Source organism: Hyaena hyaena, unplaced genomic scaffold (genome assembly GCF_003009895.1).
Source record: "Hyaena hyaena isolate Hyena2069 unplaced genomic scaffold, ASM300989v1 scaffold_414, whole genome shotgun sequence".
NCBI classification, from domain to species: domain Eukaryota; kingdom Metazoa; phylum Chordata; class Mammalia; order Carnivora; family Hyaenidae; genus Hyaena; species Hyaena hyaena.
Genome location: NW_024081044.1, coordinates 583843 through 596313, shown reverse-complemented (window position 1 = coordinate 596313; position 12471 = coordinate 583843). Strand labels below are relative to the sequence as shown.

At 59.3% G+C, this 12471-nt stretch overlaps 2 protein-coding genes across 3 annotated transcripts; both read right to left on the bottom strand.

The window, feature by feature from the left end:
* Window positions 1-3737: 3737 nt before the first annotated feature.
* Window positions 3738-6850, bottom strand: CUNH19orf67 (chromosome unknown C19orf67 homolog). Of its 2 annotated transcripts, none has more exons than XM_039252348.1 (6): window positions 6380-6850; window positions 5617-5761; window positions 5386-5486; window positions 5109-5294; window positions 4597-4731; window positions 3738-4113 (listed from the first exon to the last, which is right to left on the bottom strand). In XM_039252348.1, the coding sequence occupies exons 1-6, from the start codon at window positions 6712-6714 to the stop codon at window positions 3939-3941; spliced, it is 1077 nt and encodes a 358-aa protein (XP_039108279.1). In that variant the 5' UTR covers window positions 6715-6850; the 3' UTR covers window positions 3738-3938. The 2 variants fall into 2 exon arrangements, with proteins under 2 accessions (XP_039108279.1, XP_039108280.1); XM_039252349.1 differs by having other exon boundaries at window positions 5617-5758.
* A 1364-nt stretch (window positions 6851-8214) lies between these two features.
* Window positions 8215-11454, bottom strand: SAMD1 (sterile alpha motif domain containing 1). Its single transcript, XM_039252237.1, has 6 exons — window positions 11379-11454; window positions 9896-11010; window positions 9170-9464; window positions 8981-9077; window positions 8769-8880; window positions 8215-8664 (listed from the first exon to the last, which is right to left on the bottom strand). The coding sequence occupies exons 2-6, from the start codon at window positions 10853-10855 to the stop codon at window positions 8506-8508; spliced, it is 1623 nt and encodes a 540-aa protein (XP_039108168.1). The 5' UTR covers window positions 10856-11010; window positions 11379-11454; the 3' UTR covers window positions 8215-8505.
* Window positions 11455-12471: the final 1017 nt, after the last annotated feature.

Below are 12471 nucleotides of genomic sequence, written 5' to 3'. Positions count from 1 at the left end.
TTTGGAATGTGCCCTTCACCGCCCAGTTCTGGGGCTGCTGGTCTGCCCCGGCCCGGGTCCTGGTGCCCCCTGGCGGCGCGGGCGCGAACTGCGGTGTTCGGATCAACTAGCTCATGCCCTCCCTTCTTCCGGACTTCGTCAACATTTATTGTGCCAGTGCCAGTGGTATGCCCCGGAGCTGGGCGCTGGCTAGACAGAGGTGATAAGAGGTTGTTCCTGCCCTGGGGACGTAAGCAATAGCTACAAAAGAAAGGGTGGTGGTGGTGAGGGCACAAACTTCTTGGCAGGGCATACAAAGCCTTTTATAATCTGTCCAGCTATTACAAACCTCACATACCTGTAGGCTCCAGACAGATATAAAGGAGAGAAATGGGGTATGCTGGAAAATGCCCGTTTCAATGGGCAGGTAAGTGTTCCTCCATATCAGCAGTGAGTGAGCTTCTGATTTCCAAAAGCAAGGGAGAAACGTAACCTTTAAGAGAGAGATCTAGGGGCGCCTGGGTGTCTCGGTTGAGCATCCGCTGCTTGATTTCGGCTCAGGTCACGATCTCAGGATCGTGGGACCAAGGCCTTCCCCCCACCCCGCCCCCGTTGGGCTCTTCGGTGAGCGTGGAGCCTGCTTAAGATTCTCTCTCTCTCTCTCTCTCTCTCTCTCTGGACGCCTGGGTGGCTCAATCGGTTAAGCGTCCAACTTCGGCTCAGGTCATGATCTCATGGTGGTGGGTTCAAGCCCTACGTCCGGCTCTGTGCTGGCAGCTAGCTCTCTCCCTCTCTTTCTGCTCCTCCCCCACTCATGCTGTCTCTGTCTTTCTCAAAATAAATAAGTAAGCTTTAAAAAATAAAAAAAATTAATGTTTATTTTGAGAGAGAGAGCACAAGTGAGGGAAGAGACAGAGAGAGGGAGACGCAGAATCTGAAGCAGGCTCCAGGCTGTCAGCTGTCAGCTGTCCTCACAGAGCTGATGCGGGCCTGGAATTTGTGAACAACGAGATCATGACCTAAGAAGGTCAGTCGCTCAACTGACTGAGTCACCCAGGTGCCCCTAAATAAATTTAAAGAATGTTTTATTTATTTTTGAGACAGAGTGTGAACACAGGAGAGGCAGAGAGAGAGGGGAACAGAAGATCTGAAATGGGCTCTGTGCTGACAGCAGACAGCCTGATACAGGGCTCAAACTCACAAACTGAGATCATGACCTAAACTGAAGTCAGACGTTTAACGAACTGGGCCACCCAGGTGCCCCTAAATAAGTAAACTTTAAAAACAAAAAAGAAAAAAAATCTAAGGAACTTTAATGTGACTACTTAGAAACATTTTAAAATGGCGGTGTGGGCACAGGAATGGCCACAAGGGACACCTGTTTGTAGTAGAGCCTGTAATTGTCAATTGCCAAGCCCTCCTTAAATTTCTCTCCCGAGCCAGGGGGCTCAAGGGTCCTCGCCCCTGATGGGGTTCAAGAGTTTGTGGACACCCCACGTTGAAAAAGTGTATCTTTGCAGTTATAGACAGTGGGTTTAGGGTATCAGCTTCTTACCCATGCACTGAGACCCAGAAGACCCAGGAATGATTCAAAATCATTGTTTAACCTCTTGGATTTGTCCAACTCTGTATGCCTTGGGTCCAGCCACAGACTTGATTCTACACAGGACAAGTAGGTAATGAAGAACGAAAGAATGCGCACACAGCTTTGCACCCCAAGAAGGAACCGCCCGCTGATTCCATCATCACCACACTGAGCACATGCTTCATTCTCCGAAAGGTCTGGAGAGAAAACAAAGAGCGAGTGCTGCCAAGGTGGGATATGGAAACACCCAGAGCTTGTTTAAAAAAACATTTTTCTTAAGTTTATTTATTTCAAGGGGTGGGGGGCAAAGAGAGAAGGAGAGAGAGACTCCCAAGCAGGCTCGGCACTGTCAGCGAAGAGCTGGACATGGGGCTGGAACTCACGAACTGCAAGACCGTGACCTGAGCCGAAAGCCAGAGTCACATGCTCAACCGACTGAGCCGCCCAGGTGGCCCAGCATCTGTATTTTTTACAGGTGGAGCCAAGTTTGAGGACCATCATGTCGATGTTTGCTAGCAGTTCTCAAAGTGTGGTGCCTGGACCAGCAGCATCAGGGTGGCTTGGGATCTTGTCACAAACACACCTTCTTGGGCTCCAGGCCAGACTTAAGAATTGAACCCACCACATGATTCCACACTGAAGTTCGAGAATCATGCATATAGATAGTTCATGAGGAACAGGATTCAGGAAATTGAGCCTGTTTCTTTCCTCTCCCAGGACTGCCACCTCGCACCAGAAAACTTCAGTCTTTTTTTTTTTTTTAATGTTTATTTTTTTGAGAGAGAGATCAAGCGAGCTTGAGCGGGGAGTGCAGAGACAGGGAGAGACAGAATCTAAAGCAGGCTCCAGGCTCCAAGCTGTCAGCACGTAGCCCAATGCAGGGCTTCAACTCCGGGACTGAGAGATCATGACCTGAGCCAAAGTCGGACACTTAACCGACTGAGCCACCCAGGTGCCCCCAGAAACCTTCGGTCTTAAGTGGCCTGTGGATTTGCCTTAAGGGAGACAATCTAAAGCTATGTGTGGCTGGTCTGAGTTGAAATTTGCTCTAAGTATGAAATACACACCAGATTCCAAAAACTTAGTACCCCAGAAAGAGAAATATTAATAATTTCTTTCATTGATTAGCTGTTGAAATATTTTGTGTATGTGTGTAATTCACAAAGACTAACTTAAATCAGTATTAGGCAGCTTCAGAATCCCCTTGAATTCATTCAGACCAAAAAAATCCTTGATGAAGTCAGAAATTGTCACCAGAAGCCGCTTCCCCCGCCCCTCCCCCAAAAGATAAAAGGTTTTGCCGTCCAATCCTGATTTATTTTACCTCTCACGTCCGTTTTTGTCATTGAAACTGGTGCTTACAATACTATATGCCTTTGTGCCTGAGTTTCAGGTAAGCGACTGCTTTGCTCAAAAGCATAAACGCTAGGACTCTCTTTCGATTCCAAAAATGTTACAAGAAATGAAAAGGCAGCCCTTACAGGGGGTTACCGGCAGATAAGTAACACCGGGGTCAGGAAGGGCACCCTTCCCTTCGCAAGGGACCAGCTGAGAGCAGAAAGACCCGGTACGGGATGGAGCTCCACCACTCGCGCGCTGTGGCTTTTGAATAGGTGAGCTCGCCTCTCTCAACCCGGGACTCCCTTTCCAGTCCAAGGTTGGAGTGGAGCTTAGCGATCCCAAATTGGAGTTCCTTGCGGCTCTGCCATCCCGCGCGCGCCCCGGACACCCTGCGAAGTAAGATGACCTGCCCACTCCATGACCCAAAAGCTGGAAGCGGAAGATTTGATTCTGGCCTTTAGGAAACTGACCACGGGCCCTTTGCTGGTGCACATCGGGAAATACAGTCTTTTCGGTAAAAAGAAGTCACTTCCGGGTCAAAATATGAGAGTGGGCGTGGCCCCGAGTCCCTTCCCCCATTGGGCGTTGAATTTCCCGGCTACCCAAAACTTGAGGTTTTTTGGGTTCCGGTTGTTGACAGGCACTGCTTACTTCCCCTTTAGCTTCATGCGCGCCTCTGCGCATGCCCTGAGAGCTGGTCCGCCAGTCAGGGGACTCTGGTTTTGTTTCAAAGACTACAGTTCCCAGAAGGGCGCGCAGGTGGGCGGGGCTTCCTCGCCCCAAGGGGTGGGGCGCGGCGCTCCGAACGGACGCTGAGCCTGTGACCTCTTTCTTTTCTTTTATTTAACGCAAAACTGGTGTGTCCGCACGCAGGGCTCCGCGGCCGGGTCGGACCCGGTGCGCACGGGCCAGCTTGGCCTGGCCCCTGGGAAGGCGAGTCCGAGGTGCACTAGGAGAACGAGTGAGCCCCTCCCCTGCTCCCTCTCCTGGAGTTTGGAACTGTCAAGCTCCAGCTCCCACCCTCTCTCCAGGTTCAAGACCCCTGCGCGGCCCATGCCGCGGGCCCGGCCGCGCTCGGGGGCCGGGCTGGGCCTCCTTGGCCCGTGAGGATCTGCACCAGCAGGTCGGTGGCCAGCATGTGCGAGGGCTCCTCGAAGCCGATGGTCAGCAGCTGCTGGTAGTCCCCCGGCGGCTGCGGGCACAAAATCCTGGGGGCCGGGGCAGACAGGCCTAGACGTGAGCGCCCCCTGCTTCTCGGGAGCCCCTCCCCTCGAGTGAGAGGCTGTGGCTGAAAGGGGCTTTGTTTCAGCTGGGGGTGGGAAAAACCCTGGGGGTGGGGGTGGGGGTAAGTGGTTTCCTTGTTGGTGAGAATCGGCGAGCAAGTGTAATGGCTCTGGGAGGCTGAACAACTCTAGCCCTGACCTGGCCTATCACTCAGCTAACCTTAGCTGTGTGTCCATGGGCAGGTAACTTAACCTCTCTGAGCACCTGTTTCCTTCTTTCTAAAATGGGGCTGGTAGTGGAGACCTCAATGGGTTGTTACACAAGTCTGCATAAAGCACTTTTCAGGGCACAATAAAATGCTATCCTTGTTACCAAGGGAAACGATGTTGGGGGGAGTGGATGGTCTCTGGTGCGGTTCTGCCCCTCCCTCCAGGGCCCAAGCCCACCTTGCCATCCTTAGTTCCTACCATGAATAAAGGTCATCCTCAGCTGGTCCTAGCGGCACCCATCGGCCAATGGACCACAGCTTCTGGATCTGGGGGCACGAATTGGCACGAGTCTTGCCAGTGTCTTCCCATGTATCTCGGTAGCAGAGGAAGTAGCTGGGAGGGCAGGAGGGGATCAATTCAGAATGAGCCGTTTCCTCGCTTCTTTAGTTGAAGGCTCTGAATTGGGGCGGGAGGGGGGGAGGGGAGGGGGAAACTCATCAGAATTTGCCCTCAAGTTCTCTGGTAGGGCTGCGGCTTCAAAGGGAGGCCTTTTCTCCTTGCCAGCCTACTTTTAAGATGAGGACTTCTATTTTAATGGGAGGGTGAATTTTTTTTTTTTTTTAAAGGGGGGGATGGCCTTTCAAAGATCTTTGGTTTCCTGCCTGGCTTTCCATGCTGTGGTGGTGGTGGTGGCGGCGGCGGCGGTTCAGAGGCCCACACTGGCATTCTGCACAGAGAGGGGAGAACTTTCATTCTGTTAGGGGACTCACTAATCCACGTGGGAATCTTGTCCCCTGCCACTGGGCTCTGGGGTGGTTTCCAGATTCCAGCGCATCTTCTTATAGAGGTATCGGGGGAAGCGGCTGGCGGTGTAGGCGGCTGGGGCACAGTATCTGAACATGGACACCTCGTGGGAAGGGCTGATGGAGAACCTCCCGCAGAAGAAACAGGAGATGCTGGTAGGAGACAGGACAGTGGGAAATAAGGCTGGGCTCTGGACTCCACCCTCTCCCCACCCCCATTCCGGGTCTCCTACCCTTGTATTACCTTAGGGGGTCAGTCTCTTCCAGGTCCACAAACCCAAAGGAGGCATACATGAGGACCAGCTGTTCTAGGCGTAGGGTCAGCTGTTGGGAGATCTCCAACAGCTGCATGGGAGAGGGGGCATCAGGAGATTTGCTGGCCTGCCAGGATCGCTCTCCCCCCACTACCATCTCCCAACACCCCCCCCCAGGATGAAGAAAGGGACATAGGGTCTAGGAAAACTGTTCCACGCACCCCCTTTCGGACCAGCTCCTGCAGGGCTCCATAGATGGGGGGCACACTCCGCGCGGCTGCCTCCAGGTAGAGAAAGTAGGGCTCGCACATCTGTAGGAAGGTGGGCATAGCCTTTGCCAGCTGTTCCTTCTGCACTCGGTCCCTGCTAAAGGGAGAAGGTGGCCTTTGGCTGGGGTCCCTCCCTCCCCATTGCCTCCTCCCTGCCAACCAGTATTCTTGGCCTGGACCTCCCGTGCTAGGTATCTTCCAGGACTATTTGCATCAAAACCATTTGGAACACTTGAATTCTACAATTGACTTTCACTCAAAATTTCCTGTAGGGAGGAGCCCAGAAATCTAGGGTTTAAACAGCCTCCCGGAGGAGGATTCCAATGGTTCCTGAAATGAGAGAATGACAGTCTCTCCCCCCCTCCCCCCGGGGCTGGGAATCACATTATCCTTTGGGGGTCCCACACTGGTAATCAGAGGGTCAAATCTGGCACAGACTGGGTTTTGTTTAGCCTGCCCAGGGTTCAAGATGTGAGCCAACAGAAACGTCCTTGCGAATCGCAACCCGTGGGGGCCACGTCATAGCAGGCGCTCTCTAACCCCCGATTTCTACACAGCCCTTCTCACTCTTCGAAAATTGGAGGCCCACTCAACTAGCTTCATTTACGGTCTCTGGCTCCTAACGCTTTAGAGTTTGCGAACCTAGCGTGCCTTGCCTGCCCTGTTTTTCTCCGCAGTCTCCTTCCCAGGGACATAGGACCCCACCCAGCATCACCTGTAAAGTAAGTAGCTCTGGAAGTCATCTGCCTTCTTGAGCAGGTAGCGGAGCTGTTCGGTGATGGGGCTGAACATGGTGTCCAAGGGTAGGCGAGGAGGGGCGGGCCCTGGGCCCGGGGCCAGAGGCTCGGGGGAAGGGGTAGCGGTAGAGGCCTCGGGGAGCTGCCCCTGGACGTCCACCGGTTCGGCCTCGGGTGGGTCCCCAGGTGCGCCAGGGGACGCCAACCAGGAGTGGTCTCCGCCGGGCTGTGCCCCAGGTTCCAAGTCGGCCGGGGGCGGTGTCTCCCCAGGGCCCGGGGGGAGCGGCTCCAGGAACCACTGCTCGGTAGCCATCGTGGGGCCGCAGGAGGGGAACGCAGCTCTTTAAGCCTCCGCCGCTCTCGTTGGTCGCGGGTCTGACCCCGCCCCGGGAACCTCGGACTTGCCCGGACGAGGAGCGCAGCTGCCCCTCCAACTCGCCCCTGCCTCGACCTCTCTGCCGGCGCAGCGCCGCGCGGAGGGAGTTCGCCTCGTTTGAATTTCGACACGCGGGAGGGGCGCGCCGCTCCGGTCCGCGGTGCGCGCCCGCGGGGCCCCGCGCACTCACGCGCGCTCCCGGAACCTGGCTGGGGGGACGCGTCCAAGAAAGGCGACCTGGGCCAGTCCCGGTGCGGCCATGTCCCGGGGTGTGGCTTGGGGGCCAGCGCCCATCTCTCTCCCAATCGGTTTCCTGGGGAAGAGGGGTCTTTAGCGAGCGTCGAAACCCAGGGAGCAGGTACATAAAGCAAGGAAGCCCAGGCCTCTAAAAGTCTGACTCTGGCCCCAGAATCTGTATATTTTTAAAAAAGCCCAAAAAACTCTAATGGAGTTGAGAAACTGCATTAGAACTTAGTGGGCATTGTGATGTAAGTGGCTGTTTTCTACTGAGAGCAATGCTGAAAATCTTCACTTGGAAAAATGTGCCTGTCCCATGATCTCATCGTCCCTTCGGTTCCTCTTACTGGTGAGGACCGTAAAGCCTGGAGGCCGTGCCGTGGCCCCAGAACCGTCCCCTGCCCCCATAGTTATAGATTGAATTTTTGGTGGTGTGCAAAGGCTGACTACATACGGATATAAAGGCAAATTCATTAATTACCCTTAAAAAGACTCCGGGTAAAGAGCTCAGACAGGTGTCTGACCCCACCCGGTGTGACCCTGAGCAAGCATCTTTGCTGTGCTGAGCCAGCTGCGTCCTCTGGAAAGTGGGTTGTTATGAGCTCGCTGCCTCATTGGGCTGGGGAAAGAGCAACCGAGAAAACGCTCATAAAACCTAGTTAACTGCTGGTCCCTCAACAAGTATTTGAGCACCTACTGTGTGCCTGAGCATTCTTCTGAGCATGGGGACAGAACCAGGCAAACATGCCTGACCTCCTGGAGTACTTGGTGTTCTATCTGGATGTGAGGCAGCCCCATGCACTACCTGTCTTCCTCCTTCAACAATTCTGTCTTAGCCTATAGACTCTTCCTGGAGGCCCGTGTGCGCTGCACACCCCTCCCCCACTCCATTCATGAAATGAACTCCTGGCATTTTTTTTTTTAAAACTTTATTTAAAAAACCTTCGGTGCAATATTAAAAAGCAATACAGCCAGCTGGAGCGACAACCAACAGAAAGGAAGGAGAAGGGTTAGGGAAGACCCAGGGGCCCCACCCCAGCTATTCCCAGGGGCAGTCCGGGATGGGGCGTGGGTGGTGGGGGAGAGAGGAGAGGCCACCCACCGAAATGAACAGGCAGAACAAAACATTTATATAGGAAACATCTGGCTGAACTGAAGAGGACCTAGGGGAGATGGGAAGCCCCCATTTTTTCTTTTTTCTCCAAAAATGTCCTAGACCTGGGGTGGGGAAGGTTGGCTTCCTGGGGTGAAATGAGCAGGCCCTGTCTCACCCCACACTCCTCTATCATGGAGTACAGGATGTGCTGGGGGCCAAATAGATGTATGCTGGGGAAACACAGGGAAGAGATGAGTGGGGAGAAATACCCCCTCACTGGAATCTGTTAGGAGGGCTGAGAGCATATCCCCACCCAGCTCCTGGATTCTGGGGGGGGAGGGTCTTGGGTGAGACGGGGGCCGGAATGGGTCGGGGCAGGGGGGGAGGCTGGGTGCTCAGCCTAGAAAGCCATCGGGGTCGTCATCCTCAAAGTGGCCTTGCTGCAGCACCTTGATGTGGTGCTCGTAGATTTTCAGGGCTGGGCCCAGGCGGATGGACAGGCCAGTCAGCACATCTGTCCGCTGCATGAGCAGCAAAGACTTTCCATCGATTTCCTGAGTGGGACAGACAGACGGACAGCAGAGTCAGAGCAGACCCCGCCCCCCTCTCCTCCCCGCCCCCAGGGATCCAGAGGGGGTACTGAGGGCTGGGAATTCACCTGCTCTTGGAAAGCCGTTGCCTGCTCGGGGAAGCCAGCCTCAGTGAAGTACTCGACCACGTCCATCACGGTCCACTCCACAGGGTCAGCCGGCTTCTCTTTGCGCCCGGAACTGGAGCAGAACAGGGGGGGATCCAGTGAGCAGCGACACGCCTCTGGTTCTATTACACATGCGCAGGCAACACCCCCATGGCTCAAATACCCCAACTTACGGACAGCCGAAGGGGGTCCCATCAGCCCCGGGGAGGGCTGGTTTTCCTGGGGGCAAAGGCACAGGGGATGGGGAGTCTGGCCCAGTGGCAGCAGAGGCTGGGAAAGAAAAAGCATATGCCTGTGGCTTTGTCGTGGGGCTCAGCTCCGGCCCGTCACAAAACCTTCCCCAACTCAGAGAGGTTCCTTACCTGATCCCCCTTCCTTATTCATGGCTGCCATGGAGAATATTTGGCGGGTACCACTGCCTGGTGCTGGCCCCCGGCCTTCATCCTGGCCCTGGTGGGGTCCACAGGGTGTCCACTCCTTGACCCTCTCCTTGGCACTCTGAGGGCCTCGCTCGCCATTAAGCTGGTGGTGCTGGGCACCTGCTGGACGGTCACCCTCGGGCACCTCCGAGCCCTCGGACACATCGTCTTCATCGTCTTCCTCTTCGTCATCGTCTTCCTCTTCTTCTTTCTCAAGCACTCGCTCTTCTCCACCTCTCTGGTGCCAGGGAGAGAGGCAGGAAAGGTTAGTAGCCGTTCTGACCCTCCGCCCAGTCCCTGTGATCCGGGACCGAGTGGTGTGCTTCCCACCCACCTTTAACATCAACACGGACTAACTTTTACGCGTTCGGTCCGTGCCAGGCTCTGTGTTAATAAAGCCCTTAGTAGCCAAATCTCACTAAACTCGCTCAACAACCTCAAGGGGTCGCTACTGCTATTAAATCGCGTTTTACAAGCAGAGGAAACTGAGGCTCGGGAAGATTAAGTCACTTGCCAAGGTCACCACGCGCCGAACCCGCAGGGAAGACGCGAAAAGCCAAGGCCGCCCGCCACCCGGTTCCTCCCGGGACTCGCGCCCCGCCACCAACTTCGCCCGCACCTGCCTACAGCGCAGCACCCCCCCCGCCCCCGAGTCCCCGGCGCGCTCACCTTGCTCCGCGACGCGCGGGCGCTGGCGGCCGGCGGCGCCCGTCCGGGCCTGTCCCCGCGGGGCAGCGCGAGCGCTCCGAGGCGGGTGCGCTCCAGGCGGCCCCGCGCTGCCGCCTCTTCCTCCAGCAACCCCTGCACGCGGCCGCGGGTCAGGCGGCCGCCGGCGCCGCCGCTGCCCCCGAGGTAGCGCACGACTTCCCGCAGGCTCACGGGCCGCGCCGGGCCGCCGGCCCGCGCCGCGCCCCCCTCCGGCGGCTGCTGTGGCTGCGGCGGCGGCGGCTGCTGCTGCTGCTGTGGCGGCGCCGGCGGCTGTGGCGGCGGCGGCAGCGGCGGCTCCCGGGCGGCGACGGCGGGCGGGGGGGCGCGGCGCGGGCCGGCCGGGGGCGCCACTGCCGGAGGAGCGGCGGGCGCGGGCGGCGGCGCGGCCAGGGGCGCGGCCCGCTGCGCGCGGGGGCCCGGCTGCGCGGGGCCGGGCGAGGGGGGCGCTGTGGCGGCGGCAGCGGCGGCCGCGCGGGGCGCCCGGGCCGGGGCGGCGGCGGCGACGGGCGCGGGCGGTGGCGGCGGGGCGGGCGTGGGCGGCGGCGCGGCGGCGGCGGCGGCGGCGGGGCCCCCGCGGGGGGCGCGCGGCGGGGCCGGCGGGGTGGCTCCGCGCCGGGGCGGCTGGACGCGCGCCGCGTTGCGGTACGAGATGCTCCCCTTGTAGCTGACCCGGAGCACGGCGCGCTGCTGGATCAGTTTCTCGAGCTCGGCGCGCGTGCGCTCCGGCTCCGGGCCGTGCCGCCGCCGCACCATCCGGCAGATGCGCTCCAGGTCCGGCCGCGCCTTGCGCGAGCGCAGCGAGTCGATGGTGTCCAGGATCCACTCTTGGTAGTGCGGGGAAGCGGCGGACGACGAGGCAGCGGCCGCCGTGGTGGCGGCCGCCGCCGTCTCCGGCGGGGGTAGGGCCGGGGGCCCCGCCATGCCTCCCGCCCGGCCCGGCTGCACCGTGCGCGCTGCCTCCCTCCCAGCGCGGCGCCCCCCTCCCCGGCTCCCCTCCCTCCGCCGCTGCCCGCCTCCTCCGCCTCCCCCCCCGGGGGGCGCAGCGCCTCGGCGGAGCGGCGGCGGCGCTGCTGTTTCTTTGCAAAAAAAAAAAAAAAAAAAAAGCGAGAGAGAGAGAGAGGGAGCGGGAGAGAGAAAAAACAGTGAGAGAGAAAGAAAAGAGAGAAAAAAAATATGCACACACTCACTCACTCGCACGCACGCACACACAGACCCGCTTCTGCTGGGCGCGCGCGGGGCCGGGGATGCGAGGAGGGAGGAGGGGAGCGCGGCGCGGCCGGCCCCTCCCCGCCGCCGCCGCCGCCGCACGCGCGCCCTGCGCCCGGGACACTCCGGCCCCCCTTCCTTCCCTCCCTCCCTCCTCCCCGCCGCCCGCCTTCCTCCCTCCCACCCCCACGCGCCCGCTTTTAAGGTGGAGCTCGGGCCCCCCGCCCGCCCCCTTTACCCTGCGCTCTCGCTCACTCTGGCTCGCTCCGGCCCCCCCTTACAACTCCCGCGCGCTTTTTAAGGAGGCGCCGTGGAGTTGGCGCCGGGGCGGGGGCGGGGGAAAGCGGCGGGCGGGGGAGGGGGAGGGGAGCGCCGGGGGGAGGGGAGAGGGGGCGGGCGGGGCGGGCGGGCGGCGCTCGGCCGCCCTCCAGCCATTGGGCGCGGGACCCAGACGTCCCCGGCGCCCAGCCCCCCTCTCCACGCCTCCCCGGCGCGCTCCGCTCTCGGGACCGCACTTACCGGGAACTCGCCGCCCGCGGGCCGGGCCGCTGCGCTTGCCGGGCGCCGCGGGGACCCTCGGACTGTCGCCGCCCCCGCGCCCCAACGGCGCGCTTGGCCCCGCGCTGCGCGCCGAGGATGCGGGGAGGGGGGCGCGCACCGTCTCCCCCACCCATTACACCCCCCCCCCGCCGGGGACGCCCCCGCCGCCGCTCGGCCTCCCGGCGCGCCGGCCCCAGCGTCTCCCTAGAGCGCCCTCTCGGCCGGGGGCTGGACGCCGAGGGGGCGCGCCGTAGATTCGGGGACCCCGAATCCAGGGTCAAAGGGCAGTTTGGCGCCCCCTTCTCCTGCAGGGCGGGGTAGTGGCGGAATTCCGGCTAAACCCGGTTTTACAAAGACTCCAGGCCAGGTCCCGATCAGCCTGGACGTTGGGGTCCGAAAAGGTCTTTCCAAACCCCTGGGGGTGTGTGGGTGGGTGACCGAAGTCGGGAACACCAGCGACACTTTTTTTTAAACAAAACTTTATTGGTAATAGTTTTCAAATATGTTTACAACAGCACACTGTTCAAGAGGAAGTCGCGTCCTTCGCAGCACACAGGTTGAATCGCCCCCGCGCCCACCCGGGGCCCCACCCTAGGCCTGAGAGCTCCTCCTGGATGGGGAGAAGTTACGAGAGAGACAGATATGGGGATGAATGGGGTGGCTCCCCAGCGACTCCCCACTTTTCTGTTAGAGAAGAAAGCACAAATGGGGGGGGAGAGTGATGGACAGCTGACAGCTAAGCAGAGGAAGAGCGCCCAGGTTGGGGGGAGGGGGGGCGGAGGCTGCTAAGT